Source organism: Vidua chalybeata, chromosome 1, assembly GCF_026979565.1.
Source record: "Vidua chalybeata isolate OUT-0048 chromosome 1, bVidCha1 merged haplotype, whole genome shotgun sequence".
Taxonomy (NCBI): Eukaryota; Metazoa; Chordata; class Aves; order Passeriformes; family Viduidae; genus Vidua; species Vidua chalybeata.
In genome coordinates this window covers 137,097,325-137,121,505 of record NC_071530.1, presented here as the reverse complement: position 1 = coordinate 137,121,505, position 24,181 = coordinate 137,097,325, and the positions used below count along the sequence as shown (strand labels likewise).

Genomic DNA, 24,181 nt, shown 5'->3' with positions numbered 1-24,181 from the left:
TGCCCCCAGCCAGGGAGCAGAGCAGGCTTTGGGCACATCTGGAGGCAGACCAAACCCTGGGTATTGGGCATCTCCATGGAAAAGAGGACAGGCCAAGGCCAGGCAGGGACATTAGCCCCATGGCTAGGTAGAGCAGGACTAGGGGAAGAGGGGGACAAGCACTTCTGTGGCATCACTGGGGCAAGGACTCATGGCTTTAACCTTGCGGCCTTGGACCCATAGGCATAGGTGGGGAGAGGCCCCGGGAAGGCTGGCCAGTCCTGTCTAGGCCCATTAGAGCCCTAGGAATCCCGACAATAATTGGAGAGTACTTCAGTGGTGTGGGGTACATAGAAAAATAGTGTATGTTTGGTATACAGAACTTCAGACCAGAAGTTAGTTGGGTTGTAATGCACTTATGTAATATTATGTTAGCCAGAGAATCTTGTTATAGCCAAAAGGAACACAATTTATTGTTATTCTAATTGATGTTATAATGATCTGATAGTTTGAATTATCAAATATAGAAAAGCATCAATGATAAAAATACACTTATAAAAGTTAAGAACTGCCTTTCTACTTTCACCTGTATTTCTTTTGTCTTATTTTTACCCTTTTCTCTGTGCTCCTGGGTAGGGATTACAATGAATTAAGAGCATCCAAGGATCTGTTAGGAGAAGTTTGACGCTCCTGGACATTAAGTGAGCCTCTTCTTTGGTCTTGGAGTTGAATTATTCCTTTTTTTTATATATTTTCTTAACATAGTCTGCTTCTTTCTCATTGTCCTTTACTAAAATCTGCAAGTTGCACATTAGCCTCCCTCAGCCTAAGTATGTTTCTTGCTATGCAAGACCTATGTAACTTTATCAGATCATTACTGTATGCAGTAGCATCAGAGCAGAGTAGTATCTGAAGTGCCACCAGCTCAAGAAATAGTTACTTGACACCTATGAGTTATCAAAAATAGTGAAAATAAAATCAGGCCAAGCCAAGCCTACATGATGTCAACATAAATTCTGTGGCCTTGTATTACTAATGGCAAAATTGTACTTACAGGCTGCAGTCTCTATAAATTTTGTGTGACTTAAGTAAGCTAAACAATGAAAAAAATATGCTTAAGTATTAAGATTTGTATTCAAGATACCTTTTCTGCAACCTTGTCTTTACCATTTGCCAAGTAAATAAACAAACTTTCCAAAAACTCTACATAATTTCTAACAAGCACCAATCAGTTTAAAAACATGCGATAATTAAAAAATATATTACATATATTAGCTATTAAAATAATTTTCTGTATTAAAATAATCATCTGTAATGAAGGTTACTATATCAGGTAATTTATTATTTTAAATTTGTTTAGCAATCTCTAGTAATAACTTCAGGTCAAATAGCTTCTTGATGCTTCATACTGGATTTAGAATAGAAAATGTGGGCATTAGCCTGCTTAGGGCAGATATTAGACACTCAAGAGCAGTGGTACAAAGATTTTTGCTATTGAGAACAAGTGAAAGAGATTATTACTGGGTTTAAGATTAATTATTTTCCCATGTATTTGAACTTCACTGCAAATATTAAAACTATGACTGTCAGTCATATCAATATATAATTTGAGCTTTAGCAAGTATTGTTCTATCTGAAAGTGTATATTTGATTTATAAAGACCACTTTGCTTGCTAATAATAATAATGAACACCTTTGTCTTGGTTTGAAAAGATAGGTGTCTGCTAAAGAAGGCAGAAATCTCCCTTGAAATGGAGAATGTAAAGCCCCTCCCTCTGAATTATTAAATTTTGAAATTAAGGGGCTCTCAGGCAAAGATATAGGACTAAGAATAACAGTTCTTTATTAGGGAGAAAATAAAAATAAAATAAAAATGGACTAATACAAAACAACAATGACAGAGTCAAATATGACCTGACACCCTGTGGGTGTTGGTAGCAGTCCAATTAAATGGTAGCTGCAGTGCTCCTGGAGTGACAGATGTGGTTCTGTTGAAGCAGTGATCCTATAGAAGGGTGTAGTTTTCCTCTGAAGGTCCAGTGAGCCTGGTCTTCCTCTGGGAATCCAGTGGAAAAGAAAGCTGCTCCTCTGGGAATCCACAGGAGGAAAAGGCTGACTGTGGTTTTCCAATTGTCAGATTATACCTAAGTAGGAATACTTGGCTCCTCCCCCTGGGCAAAGCATCTCACAATGGGATGATGTAATTTTATCAGTCATACAGTGAGACGCCATGGCCCATTAACAAAAGATGTTTTCTGGAGGGAGGATTGGTTGTGGAAGAGATAAAGAAAACTGCCCAATTAACAGAAGATAACTGCCCCACCTCTAACAGATGGCAATACAATATACACCCCCATTTGCAACCTAAGACAACACATTAGGCAACTAACATTAATATTAAAAGGAAGGTGAGAATTTAATTTTGTTGGAAAAAAATGAGAGCACCACAATATCATGGCATATCCATGGTGACACAAGAAACAGTATTAGAAGTCAGAACCTTTAAATTTTAAATTTACCATTTTCTTAAGTGGTTGCTATATACATTTTAATGTACATAGCCTGTATAGTAATTATTCTTTCAGATTTGCTTAATTGATGTTATCCTATCCTTGAAAAAGGGAAATAACATTCTTGCACTATGATTCACAGAGTCAAATTAGAAAGAAAATAAATATGTAAGACAATATTTGCAAGGCTTTTTACTTTATAAATAAAATAAAGCTACTCTTTTTAAGGTTAATAAATGTGACTGTTTTGCATTCCCAGCATTATATTGCTCAATTCATCGATTCCTACAATATTATTGAGAGTCTTGAAGGATTTTTAAGTTGTATTGTTTGGGGTTTTTTTTGTATGATTATGTTTGATTATACAGATCTATGTTACATTGATGCATATCTCTTTTGAAAAGAAAGCTAAGTATGACTATGAAAATAATTATTTTGTAAATTGAATAACTGCTTTCTCGTTTGCTAACATTCATTTATGTTAAGTTTTGGTTTTGGTTTTTTATTTTTCTTAAAATAACAGGCCTATCAAAAAGTACTTTCTCACTTTAAGTAAACCAACTGAAATAACAATATCCATATGTGAGCCTATGTTGGAATTTTCATATTCCTTTCTATTCAACAAACATATATTGTTGTAATAAATTCTATTATTTGGACAAATATATATATATAGTAGCTCTGTCTATGTCCTGATTTTTGTAGAAAGGAAATAAATAATGTTAGAGATGTCTGGCATTTTGTTTGAATTTTCAGATTTCCAAATGTAATCAGTTTGATAAAATTAAGATGCATAAATTTAACACATTTTCACTATCTACTTAAAAAATGTAAAGTGATCTTAAATTTACCAAGGCATATGGAAGATCATCGAGACATGCATTTGTGTATACTGAAGTATGACATACTTCCTCCATCTCTGAAAATTTCTGGGTGATGCTTGTCACTTTCAGAGTGTTTTGGTATACATCTTACTGTAGCAATTGATTAAATTTACAACTTTACATAAACAATACAGTAAAAGAGAAAAAGAGATAACAATAAGGAGGTTCAAAAAAGAGAGCAAAAAGAAAAGGGAAGCTGAAAAAACAATCGTAAGAGAATGCAATAATGCAAAAAGTTAAATTCTGCTACCAAAAGGAAATAAATATGAAATTTTGACTCTAGTCCCACAAATGTGGACAACATCAAAACAAAAGGAACCAAAAGGATTTTTTAAAACTTCTGGCTAGATAGATTTTGCAGGTTTTGCTATCTGTATAAATCATTGCGTGTTTGAACTAAAGTCTAGAAATTTGTTTTGAACCCTATCTTTTTCAGTCATGTATTTCTTTACAACCACAGTTTAATTGTATTTCTATAAAACCACAGTTTCATTTCTTTTCTGAAGAGCTGTGAGATGAAAATAGATTTTGTCAGAAGAATATTTTATGGCAGCCATTAATACTGATTTGATGTTCTAAAATCTATGTTTATGTATCTTTTTCCTTTATTTTCTATTAAAATTTGATCCTAAGATCAAGGTAAAGATACTAGAAATTTATGAAGAATAAAATAAGTGATTTTTAAAAATAATATGTCTGGAATTACATATGTTAAAAGAATAAAATAAGCTGCTATATCTACACAAACTTGAACATTCCTTTAACAGATCCAGACTATATTCTTCTAATTACATTTCTAACTCTACTGGAAATTTTTTGCAAGCATCAGATATTTAATGACAGAGAACATCAAAGAGAACAGGTAATTAAGATAGTAAAAAAAAAAAGTGTCTTCTTAATAGAATGCAGGGGTCACTCCAAAATTAGTTAAGTATAGGAAGGTTTTAAGTGAGGAAGCTAAATAAGCCTTGACTAAAAGTCCTTGAACATCTGAAAGAAGAATAAAGATGGAATGTAGTTATTACTCTTTTTAAAAATTCTGTTTATAATTGTAACTCTCTTTTTTCCTTTAATGAGGTATGAATTTATTTTTTTGCTTAAGATTGTTTACACTTTTTTCTCAATTAGCCATTGCAAAATAATAGACTGGCCTCTTGCTAATAAGATACACAGGAAAAGTCCCAGGCTGACTTCATGGTAGTCACCACATTAACACTTAGTAGTAGTCTGAGTCCCATTTAGGGTCATCTGCATTAAGGACCTTTACCTTTATTTGGGAAGTGTGTTGCTGGATCATATGTGTCACAAGACCTAATAAAGTCCTGTACCTTTATTCATTCTGAATAAATAAGATAGTGAATATTCCAATTTACTTTCACATTTTGAACTCAACACGGTTTTAGGAATCAGCTAAACAAATTCTCATTAATTAGAATAGCTGTTGGATGGTAGCCTTAGGTCCCATTTGGTCTCATAAGCAATTTGCATGTTTTTATCTGTTCTTCAACTGCTGAAGTTAAAAAAATTAAATTTAGAAAACAGTCATAAATGGGCCAGACTTTCTACCTAGAGTCCAATAACAAGTGGAGCACTACAAGTGTCTGTTCTGGTACAAGTCCTCTTCAACATGTTTATCAATGAGCTTCAGTAAATGACAGACACCAGTCTCTTTGGATTTGCACATGCCACCACAATGTCAGTCATTATAGTCAAGGACCAACAATCAATATAGCTGAGGACAGGGTTACCACAAGGACACAGACAAGCTGGAGGAATGAACCAATAGGAATCCTATGAAACTCAATAAGGGTCAGTGTAAAGTTCTGTAGCTGGGTAAGGAAGAACCCCTGGCAACAGGAGTGTCTGATAGCAAACTACTCTGCTGAATCAGCCCTGTATGTTGTGGCAGACAGCAAACTGAGCATGACACCAGCGTGCCCTGGGAAGAAAGAAGGCCAACAGCATCCTGAGTTATATTAATAAGAATGCGGTCAGTAGATTCAAAGAGAAAGATTTTTGTCTTTGTCATAACTCTTCTGTGACCATAACTGGAATAATGCCTCAAGATTTGGGCTTCATGACAGGGAAGATGAGTTTTTTGCTGAAGCAAGTTCATTGGAGGGTCACCAAGATGGCTGGGGGCTGGAGCACTTACCCTGTGAGGCAAGACTGAACAACCTGAGCTTTTTCAACCTGGAGAAGAGGAAAGCTTTCAAAAGTCAGAGTCCTTTAAAAGAAAAAATAAAAATATAATTTTCAACAAGCATTTTCACTCTGTTAGATACCATTTTCTGCCTTATTTTTATTTCTGGTGAATGCTTCTCAGAGTGGGCAAAGGTATTTATTATTTCCCTGGATTATTCCCTAAGGAATTACTCATAAAAAGTTAGTGCACTAGATTAATTGTTAATTGAACTTCCACTATGAGTTTATCTGGGGTAAGTTTCCTTTGGTATTATGTTTACAACAGGAACCCTGTGTATACTTGTAACATATTGCATATGCAAAATGTGTGCATCTAGCACAGATTCATAATCTATTTTTGGAGCTTTGTTTCAGGCAAATGTCAAAGGTTCTTGCCTCTTTTCTTTACTAAAAATGATCCTGGAATCAAGAGCAACTTCCACTCCTATATAAATAGAAAGGCTTATGGGTCTCCCATATGTTTGCATTAGCCTAAGTTTTAACAGTTGCAACACTTTTGAGTGGTATCTTGTTAAGACTAGTTTTCTGAACTGAATTTCTCTGTAGATCATCAACTTGATCTTTTTTCACTTCTACATAGCTACAAGTTTTTAAGTGTAAATACCACTTTGAATCTTTCCTTGTGTAAGCAGGCTAATTTGACACATTAAAGGCCCTCAGTTTTACTGACTTTCATCTGTTCTCCTTCCACAGACACTTAGAGAAATGCTGGTCCAGTCTAGTAGGTCTCAGAGTGATTTAGTGTGGGTTGGTCAGGTTTTCTTTCTTTGTGAACCCATGCCCTAACCAGCCATTATACTTTCTAGACCCCATGTCCTTACTGCTTCCTCATATGATTCATCCTGGCAGTTCCTCAAATTTCACATCTTCTCAGAGGCTGATTGTGAATTCAAAGTGATGGTCTGCCTCTGAGTTGACTTCAGTTGACTGCAAAATTTTGGTTGAAGCTTTTCCCAAAAAGCAGAGCTCAGTCTTCTTTTTTTTTCCTTTTTGTGCCATTTATCATTAAAAGTTTTTCTTCCATTTTTTCCTTTTTAATTTTTTTAAACTAGAGTATTAAAATAAAATAATATAGGAATATTTCTTTATCACATAGAAAAATACAATTTTTAAAATAATGTCTTTGACAAACTGAAATGTCAGATGTGATTGCAGAAGACTGAAGTGGAGAGTATGTTAAAATGCCCTTGCAACAAATGTGTTTCAATTAATCTAAGATCATTTTTATAAAATAAATACACCAAAATTCACACTTTTGCAGATTACAAATACTGTTTATGGAAAACATTGATTCATCTACTCTGTGTGGTAGCTGATACTTACAAGATTGTTTATACAGAACATTAATTTTCTCTCAAAATCCTCCATGTAAATCAAGTAATATTGTTTAATTTTACTGATCTTCTGCATGAGTTCTTCAGTGTAAATGGATATGGGAACCTAACAAGTTTCTGTTTGAAAAATGCCTCTGTATCAAAGCAGTACTTTCAAGTGTGTAAGCTTTGTAGCTTTAAGTAAGTTTAATTTTTCTTGCTTTTTCTTTTGAGATGGACATTTTTTTTAAGTTGTTCTCATTTAAAGTGCTGTGTCTATTTAAATAAATAGGATAGATCATGCCATTTGATGGAGATTTTGAATCTAGTTTTACTTTGACCTTGATATTGGAAAAAGGTGAATGCCTGTTCTTGTACATTTGCATGCATGCTAAAGATATGTTCACATAGATTTTGTTTTAATAGCAGTGGTTATGTAACATAACATTAAGTTTTCTTTGTTTTAAACAACATTTTTCTGTTCCAAAATATCTCTTGGCCATGCATTTGTATTTTCTGTGTTTTAAACTTGATACCAATCTGTCAAAATTTATTGTATACAGAATCATAAGTAGTCCAGACTTTTGCTATTATGCATATTGTGACAATTTTCTTCTTTTATTATGAAATAAAGAATAAAACATGTCTAGATCTATTTTAGTTACTTATGCCACTGCAATTATAGGATAGCAAGTAGTTTTTCGTTTGGTCTTTGACACATAAACCTGGAGTCTTACATGGTGCTTCTAAGGATTTTTAGTTTCGCAGGGGGAACCACCACTATTTAGAAGTGCTATACTACAGAACAGATGTTAAGACATTAAATGTTAGATAGCAAAAATAATATGCACCCATATCAGCTTTATTTGTTGTCTTTATAAAGCTAACATATCCTCTTATCTTAGTATTTTTAATAGTATGATAAAATTAACCATTTTTAGCCTAAAATTTCTGCAGTAAACAAAAGAGACTTTATTAGCAAGACTATTTCTGATATGAGGATCTCTTCCATTATTTTATACAGAACATTTGAAAATTCTGTCAAGAGATCTGATATACCTTGTGCCTTAAATATTCTATATAATGCTTAATTCCTCTGTGAGTCTTATTTCCATTTTCCAGTGTACAGATTTTTCTAAAAGTGTGAAAACTCTTGTTGCTTTCCATCCTGACATCACCCACTACATTTAAAAGTCAAGTCTCAAAGTATGAGAGGAGAGCACAGAACCAAAAAGAGAAGTGTGGAATATTATTGTTTGAATGACTGTTCAAGGGTCCCTGATTATTATGATGGAATAAAAAAAGCCATGTTTTAAAGATACTAGTAAAACATAGTACAGTTCATGCTACATCAGCTTTGTTTCTGCTATTTTTTATGGTCAATTTTGTTATTCATTGCCCAGTCATTTATTTGTTCCAGTCAAGATGGAGTTTCTACTGTGTTAAGATGTTCTAAATGCTCACAGGTGAGAGAATTGGCTTCCAAACATTTGCAACCAAATATGGGGGATGGGGAAGGATGAAAATGTTAATAAAATATTGAAAAATTTGCTATATATTTTAAATACTAGAGAACTTAAAATTGCTAACAATGTTTTCACAGGCAGGGCATGGACAACTTTCTTAGCTTATCAAACATTTTGTGTGTGAAGGTTTTTAGTAAAATAATCTGGTCTATTACAGAAATCAAGGAGCAAAAAGAAAATTACATATGAAGCCTTTTTACAATCTTAAGTATAAATAATAATGCTGACAAGTTTTTTTTAAAATGTGTACCTCTTATTATTCATCTACGCTTGGCCTCGTGTCAAGTCTAAATGGGCTTTTAGAGCCCTGTCAAGCTTTAAGGAAGAGAATGAGCATATCTGGCAGCCTTATTAGTAGCTGAATTAGTAGCTTATGGAAGCTTTTTCTGCCACTTAGGTTACTACAAAATGCTGCCATTTCACTCCTCGATAGGATGGTTACCGCTTTTCAAAGTGTGGGGCCCCTATCAATAGTATAGCTGTATATTTTGATCTAGCCATGCTGATTCAGGACTGAACATGCAGGGGTGGAAATTATGTGTTGTCATTATGACTGGTAAAAAAGTTTAAGTTTTGAGGACATTTAAAACTTAATATGTATTATCACTATTATTACAAAATGTTCACTAGCATTAAACAATGTTCTGATTGCTTCAATTTTTAAAATAAAGCCTATTGACTTTCCTCTTTTCATGTCAGTTGTCTTTACTATGTTAAACAGAGGGAAATTTATCTTTTAGATTGATCAAGAAAACACAATTCAAAAGAAAAAGTTAGCATCCAGTACTACTGTGTGTCCCACAGGTTCTTCTACTTTCATCAAAACTGCCTCCACTGGTGAGTTAGAGGAGCATATTGCAGCCACTACTGGTGCCATTACTGTTGCTAGCACATCTGCTGATGTTGCTGTATCCAGTGCAGTGACCACCTGTAAACAATCTGCTGAAGGAGAACGAGTACAAGCTATGAATATAAGAAAATCTGTTCTGGAGTCGGCCATGTACAAGGAAACACTCTCTCTTCATCAAGCAAATTTACAAAGCATAAGACGACGACCAAGAAATGCTGAACAGATAGAAAGAACTAAAGAACTTGCAGTTGTTACTCATAGAGGTATTGGATATTATTTTACTTGTGCCCATGTAGTTATGAAAAAATATTTTGTATACATTAAAAATGAAAGTTCAGGTATCCATTTAGGAAATGTAATTGAACCAAATGGGAAAGGGAGTAAATCTGTCTAACTTTGAGTTCTAGTAGGGCAGTCAGATGGAAAAACAAAATTAGTAATACTATTGTCTTGGTTATTTAAATTGATTTGATTTATAAAAAGACAAAATGTACGTACAAGGAATTTTCTTTTGATGTGACTTTATAGCTTGCATCGTTATATTTCACAATAAAGCCTAGTGTAAGAGATATCTGATGAAAGTTTAGAGAATTGAGGTTAGACAATTAATCTATTCTGCATATATGATTAGTTATAATTAACCATAGAATAAAGAATGTACTTTATAAATAGCTACTGTTCTAAATTAGTAGGTGATGCAGTTGTATTCATCTCCCATCTGGTTAAATCTTCAGCAACATTTTGTTTTTTAAAAACTGTGTACATATTCATTCCATCAAACATGAAATCAATGATCAAATCAACATTTAGAACGCTAGGATATTCAGCAAATATCAAAGTGTTAAAGCTAAAGATCTCATATATTTTTATATTGAGATAATCTAATCTGCATGCTAAAATATTCATAATGAACAACATTTGGAGTATAAAACTAGCATTGTTTGCTGTGTTAAAAGCAAATGCCTATATCTGAAGCATGAAGCTGACAAAAAGAAATGCTGGAATGCCTTAATTTAACCAGCAGATATTCAGAAAAAAATTGCATGTGGTGTGTTTTTTAACCTGCACAATTTCAGGAAAGGATCAGCTTAATTTTTAAGGTTAATGTTGTTGAATAAAATTTATTTTATATTTTGAATTTTTATTATGTGCTTTATGTTAATCAATTGTACATGAAAAATTATAAAAAACAAATATATTGATAAGAAGCACCTTTTATAGCCCAAGCAATTTACAGAAGTCTTATTATATGATTGATATTTTGTTAAGACAGTCTTATTTGGAATCTGTTGTCTTACTGGATAGTCACCTAGTGTTAGTTATTGTAGCTTCATTTACTAACACCTTTTGAAACAGGAGAGCTGCAGTTCTTCAGAATTTTAAAATATATCAGTAAATAGAATAAATGAAAAACAAACACTGTATTTGGTTTGTATATAAAATAGAAATCATTAAATAGATGTTTATGTTTCATTTGTATTAATTTCAGTGGAGATCTTTTGGTTTGCATATAAAATAGAAATCATTAAATAGATGTTTATGTTTCATTTGTATTAATTTCAGTGGAGATTTGAAGTATTTTCTGCTTATTGACTGATATAAATTAATCAACAATTTGGTTTGTACTAGTTGTGTGGCTGTACACTCACTTCACAATGTCTTTGGTCAAGTTAAAAAAAAAGGGTTTATTTTCAGGGGGAATTATGAGGGGGAATGTGAGGATCTGTAATAATATCTTCTAATTTAAAGATGTAAGAATGTACTACTTTGGCAGTTAAATATGGCAGTAATTGTGATACACATATAGTTTTTTTCCCATTTCCTCTTTGGAATCATTACACTGCAGTGTCCTCTCCACTGTTTTCTCAGTGCTCCTTTCTTCTCTGACCTATTCCTTAGTACAAGATATAGGTACGGCACGTACTTCTAAATTATTTTATTAAAATAAAGTGTTAAACATTCGATTATAAAAAAAAAATAATAATTTAGACATCAAGATACTGCTACAATAATGTTATGGGGCTAATTTTTCACATATTAAATTAGTACTACAGGTACCAAAAGGTGTGACAACCCACATACAACTGAAACCAGACTTGTATAGACCTCAGTGGAGAAGAAAGGCCACACCTAGTTCCATGTCCATTTTATTCCCTCATGCAACATTGAAAGTCTTGCTTTTGCTAGCACTCATTATACAAAAAATTTAAATTTTTTACTGTGTCTCTTACTCATGGAACAGTATATGTGTGCATGCTATTAAAAGATATTCCTATACTGAGTAAAAATTTACCAGCAAACACCAATATTTAATAACAGCCATTAAAACATATCAAATGACCTTGAATATATAACCCATAATTTTCTTCCATGTAATATTCCCTACTAAAAAGACACAGACATATTCTGAAGTAATTTTTGTGAATGTGAGATAGTTTTTAATTGACTTGAAGGAAGGATGTTCCAGAGGTATTTCTATAGAATTTCCCGTAGGCTATTATTGAAGTATTTTAACTTCACTTTGACAATGCATTATGCACAGAAGTTTAAAAACTCTGCATATTAAATAACTATGGAATTATATGACCTATATAAGAATTTTATATTAATTACTTTTCAAATTATTTCTCTATTTAATAGTTATTAAAAATTAGTTTTTACTTTGGATTTTTTTGCTGGTTTTAATTTAAGAATTACACTCCCAAGTTATGCAAATTAATTCATAATTGAGAAGACAAAATTTAATATACTAAATATAGTTACTAAAACTTACTATATGTAAGTATGAATATTTAAAATTGTAAAAATTTATTGTACGTATAGACCTAACTGTAGGCTTTTTTGAGAATATTACTAGTAAGACCCAAATAGCACAGTTTTATGATACATTATCATAGATGTAAAATCATAACTGCAGAAAAAGAGCAGTACTCTTGGCCTTCCATGGGATTGTTTTGTGAATAAAGGGTTTCAGAGTGAGTAGACGATAACAATACTCTATTGTTTTGTAAAAGTTTTTGGAAGTTTATGCATGAACGAGATCTATAAAGAGAACTGGAGATTTATATATACCCAAAATTCAACTGCTCGCTGTAAATTGCTGTACTATATACACTACCTGGATCTCAGTAATAATTTAAATTGTGTCAAAAGCTGACTGATTATTATCTTCTCTAAGCTTATTAGCTGGAAAAAAGGAACTTTAGGTGCATTTGGTGAAATACTTTCCTTAAAATTAGGGAAGTACAAGTATTATTTTATAGGGCAGTAGTGAGATCTCTTGAAGAATACTGTACATGATTATACTTTCTTCATCAACAAGAATTCACACTGAATCAGATAAATAAAGGTACTATAATGATGTCACATTTTCCTGGTCATCCAACCTTACAAAATAAAATGTAAGACAGGATGAAAGCATACATTTTGAAGTGAATGTTAGTATGTAGAGAACTTAAGTAATGACAAGTTAGTATGTAATATATAAATATTTTTATTAGGGAGATGAGTAAGAAGGGTTCTTGTTATTGGAACACTGAAACCTTGTAGAAGGAGGGAGTAGATGAAGGATGAGAGGCTTAATTGAAGATGCACCTTGATAGGCTAATGAAAAATATATTTCGATAGGATAGCTGGTAGTGAAAAGCCGCACCCAACCCAACTAAGGACTTGGGTCCTTAGCTCTAATGAAAACAAGTGATTAAATTCAGGAAAGTTTGTCTCCTCAGTTCAAAAGAAGAGGGGAGAAAAAGGAGATCCCTAATCCCTTTAATTCAGTTAAACCTAGGAACTTCAAATGCTGAGATTTAGTAGAAATTATTTTTGATGCTACAATCACAGTTTCTAGTATGATCTGTATTTCTTAGATGTGAAAACAAGAAGACAATGAAACATGATAGAAATATAATAGAAACATAATATTTCCAAGTGGTTTTTTATGTTTTTTTGTGTGGGGTTTTTGTTTTGTTTTGGTTTGGTTTTAGTTTTTGGGTTTTTTTCCCTCTTTAAATATTTAAGAACTGTTGGCTTCATCATGACTAAAGAATAGAGGATAATTGGACATATTTTTGTTTTCTGCTATTTTTTTATTCATACGGTGAATTCAGAGCTTAGTAATGCTTTTATTTCTATTGAATTGTTCAACAGTTTGTATCAACTACATACTTTACTTATTAAGGTTTTAGAATTTTTATTTGTGTATATGCATACATCATGAGAGATATTTTAGAACATTTTCTTGTGAGAGCTTATATAGCATACTTTTACTGTCTAAAGATATGTTAAGAGGCATATGGGCAAATGTTAAAAGGCATTTGTACTGTGTGCTTAATAGTATGACTTAAATTTTGGTCAGCCCTGAAGTGGTCGGGCAGTTCCTTATTGATTGTTGTTGGTCCCTTCCAACTATCCTATAATTTCTATTCTATTCTATTCTATTCTATTCTATTCTATTCTATTCTATTCTATTCTCAATGATCATTTTAATATGGAAATACATGTACACATAATTAAATGCCCTTGAGAAACAAATTAGTACCAGATGCAAACACTGAAAAAGACCTCTAGTACAGTTTGTAAGTTATAAATTAAATTTAGAAAAAAATAAACAGTCCGAAAAAGATATACAGTAGTTGGAGGAAAAAAATTGCTTAGCAGACTGAGGATCAAATAGTGCCAGAAAATCTTAATGACTCTAGTCATCATCTCGCAGTTCACAACTGTCTCAGTGCTTTTCTTAGGAAAATAATTTCAAGAGAACTCTGGATTCCAAAAAAATTTATGACTCCAAATTTCTGTTTTTAAAGAAATGTCATTAAGCATTTGCACATTTTTATATATTCTCATACATACATTCTCAGTTTGAAGAAATAATACATTTTTTGATAATTCTACTTATTTTTTTTACAAAATTTTATAATTCTATGGATATCTCCATTCTTTATATTTCTCTATGTTTTTATTACTTTCTTGTAAGCCTTTATAATTTCTCTGTCATTTCCCCTTTCTTCATTAAGAGTACTTGCCTTACGCTTTTTGATATCTGGCTTTATGTAGTATCTTAGTAATGGCCAGGAAAAAATGAATTAGGGGGAAAAAAATCTTTCTACTGGGTGTTCCCTATTAAACCAGCATTTCTTTATCCTCCTGTCCTACAGGAGAATTTATGACAGTAGAAGGCAAGAAGATTTTAAGGTTTGTTAAAGGAAATTAAATCATATGCTAATGAAACTTTTGAGAACAAAAAGATGCTATGAGAAAATTATTTATCATTTCAATAAATATTCTGATTAAATTGTATGATAGATCATCACTTTGTAATTATTCAACATAAAACTTCTAAGGATTTATTAGAAAGTATGTATTCACATATCCTATTTTTTTCAAGGTCTTTTTAGAAGCAGGAAGAAGAAACGAGGAGTAAAGATGGAGAGGGTTTTTGAAGATCTGTTAAATATTTTTAAGTCTAGTAGGTAATAGATCTTCATATGTCCTCAGGGTTTTTGGTTTCTTTGTTTTTGTTAGTGAAACCCAGAACTACAAAGATGGGAGTCTGAAGAAAGTAAATGTATTTGGCAGTAAGATTTCTAAAATCATTTGTATATAGAAATATTTGTATACAAGAGGTCTTAGAAAATTTTAAAAGTTTCAAGAAATAAGCATAACGCAAATGTAATCTAGTACTCAATGATTTAATAATGGAATTACATCTATTTAATATTTTATTATACTTTTGGAAATACTTATTTAATATGTGCAACAAATCACACAGATATGTTCTGTTTGGTGGGTGAGCTCTATAATGGATGGGTTGTTTCTGTCAAGATGTTTATTAGACAAAAAGTGATAATAATATCCTAAACTTTTTGATATGTCCCGACTTGGAAAGAGGAAAGGAGATAATTTTTTCATCCAACACTCAAGTCTGGAGTGATTAGAAGGAAGAAAGGGAAAAATTAAATCAGTCATACTGATTTTAATAAATAAGTTGTGTTAATGTTTTAATTGAATTTTTGCCTTTTATACATCCTTGTCAATTTTCTTCTCAGAACTATTTTTTCCTATTCATATTTTTTGCCCTTCCTGCAGTTCTTAATTGTTTTTCACTACATTATCAATGTTTACTTCTATAACTGATATTTGTCTGATTTATTGTGTAATTTCTTTCCCTTGGTATTTCAGGTTTTCTTCTTTTGACCACAAATTGCTGGTATGAATTAGACGTATTTGAGTTAGAATATTAAAAAGAAGTAGTGAAGTTATAATTTAATATTAGAAAGTACATATTAGATGTACTTCCTTTTAAATATTGTTTTTTCAAATTAGAGAAATTTTATATACATATAGTAGAAAAACTGCAATATTTATCATTTTAAATTAGTAATACATTGCAATAATTCAGTGTAGTAATGCAGTAGTTGCAGTAATTTGAAATATAAATCTTCTATACAATTTGATTTTACCAGGGTACTTTAGAGTTTAAAGGGGAGAGGGATTTGGGGAAATGGGTGGAGCAGGTGGGTAGTAAATAAAAAACTAAGATCAGCTCATGTAAAAAGTGAAAAGTTTATTAGTATGAAAAGTGTGTGTTTCGCCACTTTGTAGTCTTTTCCTCTTCTGTATGGCTCTTCACATTTAAGAAATTTTTAACATATGCAGTTCATGCTGTACTACAAAAAACTGATGAAAATTCATGTTCTCTCCTGCTGATTTTCAAGGTGAGAAAGGTTCTAGAAGATAGTGCTACATCAGTTGGTGTGTTGGGTTTACAGTGAAGGTTCTTTGGGTAATCACTAGGTTTTGAGATTTTTTAGTGGTGATCTCTAAGATACCTGGATATTTAACACTTGCATTGTTAGAATTTGGAAATTATGGATAGTTAGTTGTATCACATGTGTAGAGAATATGATGCAAATGCAAAAAAAATCCCCCCCAAAAAGGTAACTGACCTTTTTATGAGTAGTAAGTAGTAAGTTCAATGCATTTAGGCAGTGGATAAACTTCTAGAGGAAATACAATGAATTAGACATATGCCAAAGATGAACTGGAAGTATCATGCATGATGTATTTGGCATATCTGCACATGCACAGCCAGTGCTGGAAGTCCTAAGTATACAATACTCTTGTTTCTGTCACTAGAAATTGTATTGTGAGTAAAATCTGCCATCACCACATATTAAGTATTTTAAATAATCAGTGAATTACTGGTTCTGTACAAGTCAAAATCAGTTTTACACTGTAGTCCAAACAAATTTTTTTCTGCCAGTTCAGAAAGCAGTTCAAAATTTAATTCCTAATTCCTCTTTATTTCCCACAGTATTATGCTTTTGCATATGTAATTTAAGTAGTGCTGTATATACAATTTTGAAATAATGGCTTTGATAATGTTATCATATTGTTCTCCATGTTCATTAGCTGGGAGATAGTGAATATAAAGTAAGAGTAGTTCTCAAGAAGGGAAGGGCTGTTTCCATTGTTCTGTATAGTTACTTGAAATAGTGCAACCTGAGTGCCTGCTTTACATAGAACAGTGGTGGTTTAGTCTTTAGCAATTAAAATATTGTTTATATTTGATTTGAAAATTTTCAAAATATAGAAAGGACAAGCTGGATACTTCTGTAACATAAATGGTGTTGCATAACCAATAGAAAGATGTGAATTTGTGGGTTGACAGTGTTTTAAATAAATATCCTTCACATGGCTATATACCCTGATGCTTCCATATTGTAGAAGCAAATTTTCCTTTTTGAATTTTTTTCTCATTTGGTCCTCAGGACACACTTTTTCAATGAAGTCGAAACTGTGTCAAGTGAACAATCTTCATTCAAAATGAATTTTGTTTCTAGTGTTTAAGAGCTTGCTGTACTTTAGGTTGTTATTCAAATTTTACATCTAAGTGGATTTTTTTTAATGATATTTATGCGTAAAACTTCTTTACTTGAGGCCCTTTTTTAATGCAGTGCCTATCCTAAAGTATAAAATGCTGGAATTGTCAGACTTAGTCCTCTTTTACAAGTGTTTGTATGTAGCATGTCTGCATATACTGCATACATGAAAATAAGAATTTGGATAAATATACATAATTGCACAGACTTTTTATTAAAGAAAAAAGAGAATATTTTAGTCTCTATGTGTGCCTAAAATTTTGCCTGTAAATATTAGAATCTTCATTATCTTACATGAGAGACCATTTTTGTCAAAAACTTCAAGAAAATATTTCTGAACACATTTCACTTTAAATTGGCTCCTTGAAAAGTGTGCATGTCTCTTATGTACCTATTGACTGAATATTAGCTCACACATCTGTAATGAAAAAAAAATCTTACCTTTATTACTGGGACTTCCCTTCTTAATAAAGCATTCAGATCCATTTTCCTTCTTTATAGAAAATATTGGGCCTTCTAACCTTAGAAAAAGCTACAAAGAGTGAGAGGGAGAAAAAGTTGGAGCTCTTCAGTCTGAAGTGAAGGCTTTGTGGGGACTTTGGAGCACTTTCAATTCCCTAAAGAGGACCAAAAGAGAGCTCTAGAGGGACTTTTTACATGGGCAGGTAGTGATAGGGCAAGGGGAGTTGGCTTTAAGATCAAGGAGGGTAGTTTTAGATTAGATATTAAGATGTTCTTTACCTTGAGGGTGGTGAGGTACTAGAACAGGTACTTGGTACTAGATGTTCCTTAGGTCCCTTCCAACCCAAATCATTCTATAATTCTATAATAACAATAATTCTTTATTTGTATTAAAATGACTTGCACTAGGAAAAAAGCATGAGCTCGAGCAGAAATCCCAAGGCAGATGCCTAAATTATTTTCAGGGTTTTGACATAATCTTTGATTTGGTTTCACAGAGTTCTGATGCTACTCTTAATGCTTCATCCAGTCATGTGATCAAAAATAGATTTAGGATTGTCAGAGATTTATTCACATAGCAGATGTGTACCAGTGTTCCTTCTTCTCCAAAAATAAGCAATAGAAATAAACAATCCTGCTGTCTTTATAAATTTAAAACCAACCAACCAACCTAGAAGCTATATGTATTTAAAATATCATTAAAAAAAATTAAGCCTCTCCTTGCATTATAACACTGGAAAGATGGTTTTGTCATATAGGTTTTTATAAATTTAGATTATTTATGGAATATACTGTCTTATCACTACCTTCCTATTATATTTGTATGTCTCCACAGGAGTATTCTACTTCATTGGTATAATCTATTTTCTTGGCTCTTGGCTGTTCAAATATATGAGAATATACTAATTTGACCATATTTAAATATTTGTACTCTTGTTATTTCTGAACACTTTTTCTTGAGATAAATGGGCATATAATTTCATCTTATGCAAAGATAGATATTTTAACTGATCTCTTAAAGTGTCTGTTTTTCTTTGTGGATGGGCTTAGATGTGTACAACTATACAGTTTGCTGTCGTGAATCCATCCTCTGAGACTTTTGAAAAGCAAAATCTGCTTTCAGTTCTTACTGTCATGTGTTTGACATGCAAAAGAATCCTTATTTTGCCAAGTATAAAATCATCTATTTATGGGATAGGAGAATTTTTTTGTGATGGTGGGGTTATTTTTATGTATGTTCACGCATTTGCAGCCCAACACATAGAGTCGGCATGTTTGCCATTTAAATCTCTATAACTACTTCTTCACAGTGTATTCAGAAACTACTGTTCAGTAAATCAACATACAAACCCCAGTTACAAATAAAATTCTTCTCTTGTAAAGGTGCTTTAGAGAACCAGAATTGTTTGCTTTCCTAGTGGTATTTAATAGTCTTGGCAAAGTGATTCAAATGATTATAAAAATCTTTGACTGATTTCACTGTGGTCACTAAAACACTCTTTTAACGGTTTTCAGTCCCACTTTAGATCTTGTGAACTCTTCCTTTGTACATAAACTAGGGATATGCCATCTACATGATTCAGAATGAGTAGAAACAAATGAAAAAAGAAATACAGGACAGTCTTCTTTGTTAGTGTGTTGTTTTGATGACTTCTTAAAGTAAAGACAAACATATCTCTAATGAGAACATTTAAACTCATTCCAGCATTTGAGCTCATATATTCAAGACCACTCCCATCTTGCTTAAGTGCTGGAAGAATAATTAAGGCTACCTTCTGATTCATGAGGAGTTATTTTATACTGGTGCTCAGAGAAAGCCAAGAGAGGGTTAGAGCTATAGTCCAACATTCCTATTTACATAGAAATAACATTTTAGAAAGCTCGGACTATGACAAGAGAGCATTGCTGTTATTCCAGTATTGCTCTGCTGTATGGAGGTAGAGTTCTTGGGTCTATGATTTCCCCTGAGAATAGAATTGCTTATGGACTTCAATTAATTTGGAGAGGGGGAGGGGCTTCTCCTATTAAGAGTAAAAAAACCCAAAATCTAGAACTTTGTGGTAACATATGTTTTAGTTCTGAAAATAATGTATTTCTCAGAGCAATTATGAATGCTTATATGTTACATTATAATAATACACAAGTAAATTTACATTTTGTCTTTTGAGATAATAGTGTTTCTGTATTTATAATAAAATTCAGTCTCTTCAATCAGAAGTATAAAAATATTTATTAACACATCCTGTATCTATCCTATAAATTGTCTTTCCTAGTAAAATGCTCTATATTCTGTATCTGGTTCTTCTCTTGTGCTTAGTAATGATACTTTTATTTATAAAAATATATCAATAATATTTTGCTACTGTGGTATTTATACCTAATGTAAAGGTTATTTGAATATCCATTGATTTTCTGTAAGAAGTAATGGGTATGAAAAATTATTTGATGAGGTACAGTGTATCTACTTACGTTAAGTTCTCCTGGACGTAGCTCCTTTAATTTATGCTGTCTTCATCAGCAATATTTGCTTGTAGCCAAGATAAAACATCTTATATAGTTCTTAAAAAATACCTAGTGGCTGTAGTGGCTATAAAGCTACTTAAATATATTGTACATAAAGTCAGCTTAGAATTTAAAATTTTTAAGCAGGTCTATTTTAATGTATAATTCACTGCTTACAGGCCAAGACTATTAGAGATGAGGCGCTTAGTTTAATGACTGAAAAGGAAAGTTTCTTGTAGTGTGTTGGCTTATTCTTGCTTACATTTTTTTATATATGTTAAGTTTGGGGTTTATTCTCTTTTTATTAGTTGTTTTTTTTCAAAGATATATTGAGGCCACAAGGTTTTGCCTGGATTAACTGTTTATATCCAGCCCACAAGAAGGACTTTTACAGAAACAGATGAGCTCTGGGCTTAATGGAGAGGTGGGAGACAGGTACCTTCCATACCACATCTTGCAAATAACAATTTTCAAGCTAGAAAGACGACCAGCTGCAGAACCAATAGCAGAACAGCAGACTGTATTTTATTTTCTACATTCAAATACCTTTTTTCTTCCTTTTTTTTTTTTCTCACCACAGAAGAAACAGCTATTTTAGAGCAAACATATTTATATTTCATTTTCCAAGTTCCATAAATGTGTGACAGTGTTTTACACAATTATGTGGTGCATGGAAATTAACATTTTTGGCCATATTTTTTAAATTATTATTTACAAAGAAGAAAAATTAAGTTGCAAATACCATTTCTTTCCTTTGTCAGGTATACAAATTGGTCTCAATATTTATTTTTGTAAATTGTTTCTCACAAATGGTGCGAAAATCTGAATTTGTGAGGTAGCCAGTACTCTAATTTGTATATACTTCCATGATAAAATTTGTCAAATGAAATATTTTAGATTCTATTGCCTGATACATGTTTTTGTTTTTGTTTTTGTTTTAACTAGTGAAAAAGGCCATAGATTTTAAATCTAGAGGATTTAAATTGTTTCCAGGGAAAGACAACAGCAACAAGTTTTCTATCTGTGAGTGTACTCCTTTTTGTTACTTTTTTCTAGTGCAAGAGTGAAGTTTGTGTTGTGCTGTTTGTGTGTAATTATTTATGTATTCTGATAATAGAACTTGTTTCTCCAGTCTGCATGGTGAATTTTTAAGTATGGTTCTACCCCAAAGACGGCCTTTCTATAAATCTGGCATTGTATAAAGACATGTTATTTTGTCAATAATTTCACAATAAATTTACAGTATTTGAAAGGAAACAAATATTCAACCTTCTAGGTGTCTAGCTGCAAATTTAGCTGTGAATAGGAGACCAATTTTTTAAATTGTACATTAGAAGTAGAATCAAATTCCTTGCAAACTAAAGCGTATCCTCATTTACAGGTGCACAACCACATATGAGGTCACTTTTTGAAATTCTTTAAAATTCATTAAGTTTGACATTTTAACTGATTAACTAGGTGTAGCTTTAAAAATTCTGGAGTTGCTTGGTGCCTTCATTTTAGCAACAGAAATTAGAAACTCAAAGTGCTTGACATCTCAGTGGACCAAGTCCTGATTAAATCTTGAGGAGTCAGGCAATTTTCTAGCATGAATTAAACAGGTATGTCTCTAAATATATTGAAAGAATACTTTTGAAAAATAGTGTGCCATTTTGATAGAGGCCTTTTTGGAATGGAACCACATTTGAAATATTTTAAAGTCAATAAAATGGACTAAATGTTTAGCATATGTTGGATTGTACTACATTTCATTATTCACAGGACTGAAAGGATTTGGTTTTGAAGCTCCCTAGGTTGGACATTTTTGAATTAATTATTTGTTTATAGTAACAGTGATGGATTCAGTTTCCAGAGCTTAGCAGCATTAGCACATGTTTTTATTTTCAGTGTTAGATTTTAAACTGTCAAGGTATTATTTTTTTAGACAAAAATATCTCCAAGCAGCACAATCTTTTAGCATTCACCAAATCAGAAAAATAGAGCAAAATACACTTCTGTTCAATTTTCTTAATGTCATGTATTGCCATATTCAACTCCTCTGTAAACTGCATCACCTAAATAGATCTGTAAGACATTTCTGATTTACTTGAAAACTTTGTATCAAGATATTTAAAAACAAATATTCTCTTTATACCTATTGGGTGAATGGAAAACAGACTGATTATGCAGAAGATGTAACAGTAAGATAATTACAGTAGTGTTTATAAAGTACATCACTGAGGTCTCTGTCTAATGGCCCATCTGTGATTCTGTAGTCAAATAATAATACAACAATAATACAATGGATAATAAAAGATATTATTTTGCACTAATCATTATATTTTCTACTATATGAACTTTAATAGCAAATCCATATTTATAATGAAGTACCAGATACTCATGATATCCAAAGCTGATTGTTATAAAATTAGTGATGAAATTTATCAACATATTTTTGAAGGTCTTTAGATAATGACATATGTTATGATATTCTGTGTGAAGCTGGAAACTTACTTATCTTTTTTGTTATTGATTATGCAGAATAGATTACATATATGAGTCAATAATAAGTGAAGGTGAAAACCATGGTGATTTGTACCTTTAGTGATCATAATCTTGTCATAAATAGATAACTAAGGTTTTATACTGTAGTCTAGCATTTGGTTCTCTAGTCACTTTGGTAGTCAAGAATGTTGAAGAAATAGTATTTCATAAGAACCTTATGTATTTGGCTGTTGACAAGATAATTTTCTCAGTGTGGCCTCAGCTGGGTCTAGTGTCACTGCATTACAATGACAGATAGGGTCCTTTAAGAAAAACAATGACCAACATTCAACTGTTAGTGAAAATAAGGATAACTGAATAACTGTTTTACATTATGCCTTTTATTAGCAATGTCTTTAGAAATTTTTGTCTAGCATTCTCATATGTATGTCCTTTCATTATTTTGCATCTCTTTTTTTGTTTTTTTTTTTAATGTATCAGTTGTATAACATTCAATACTAATGCACAAGTGATTTGCACAGAGTAAAGCTAGAAGATATTTGATATGATGATATACTTTGAAACAAGTATGCATCAGCTTCAGTTTAGAAGTGTTGACACTGACAAATGAATTACTTGGCGGATCTAATTCAATCTGGATTTGAACTGTGGACTTTCTTGATACCAATTTCATGACCAGATCATGAATTAATGCTTTCCCTAGATGCATTTAATTTACTACAGGAAACCCTTTAATTGCATATTGCACATAAGCATCTGGGGTGTAAAACAAAAATATATAGACAGATATCTGTGCAATTACATAGGGCTGTAGACTGAAAAGTCAGGCATTATATCTATAAAAGTAATATCAATACAAAAATCCTAAACTGTGAAATTACTTTTCACTAGGCACTTTACAGAAACCAGAATGGGTTTAAGATTGTGTAAATGTATTTTGGAATTGGGATCAAATTAGAAATCAATATCTACCTATAAAATTTTCCTCTGTATTTTTATTGCAGTATATGTCTTATTTTTTAAAAACATAATTATTTCATTGGTTTTCTGTAACATAAGCCTTTATATTTTTGTTTATGAGTACTGATAATTCCATATATTATCATTTAAAATTATATCCTGTAGAGTATTTCTGGGAATGAAACTTTATACTGAAGGTGTCCAAAACCCAATAGGATTTTCAAGCTTCCATTTCTGGCAAAAATCAAAATGTTCTTGTGTCTTGCAATCCAGCAGAATATTCTTTTTATATGAATATTTCCTCTATTACCTATGTATGGGGAAAAATAATGTACAAAAATAAAATAATTATTTGAAATATTAAAGCATTAACTATAATAGAGATAAGATCATTTAAACATTATTTTTTATAGTAAAAATTTCTTCTGTGTGCATTGATATACAATGCATGGCCAAATGGCACTATTATAATTTCTATACTATTATTATGAGACATAATGAATAATTTTTTAACTATAGTTTTAATATATATTTAATGTCAGAAAAGTTTGAATGTCTTCTATATATATGCAGGCTACTTTTGATGATTCTGAGTTTCTCACATCTCAAAATGAAGCACCCGA

At 31.9% G+C, this 24,181-nt stretch overlaps 1 protein-coding gene across 3 annotated transcripts in view; it reads left to right on the top strand.

Moving 5' to 3' along the window:
- CSMD3 (CUB and Sushi multiple domains 3) overlaps positions 1 to 24,181 on the top strand; it is a 587,056-nt gene that overhangs the window by 226,043 nt on the left and 336,832 nt on the right. Inside the window, exons 7-8 of one of the 3 annotated variants that reach the window (XM_053944900.1) lie at positions 9,222 to 9,530; positions 21,060 to 21,137. The exons of 1 other annotated variant lie outside the window; for it this stretch is intronic. In XM_053944900.1, coding sequence (XP_053800875.1) covers positions 9,222 to 9,530; positions 21,060 to 21,137 — 387 coding nt within the window. The remainder of the gene's footprint in view (positions 1 to 9,221; positions 9,531 to 21,059; positions 21,138 to 24,181) is intronic. One more of the 3 variants, XM_053944910.1, reaches the window with a different exon arrangement.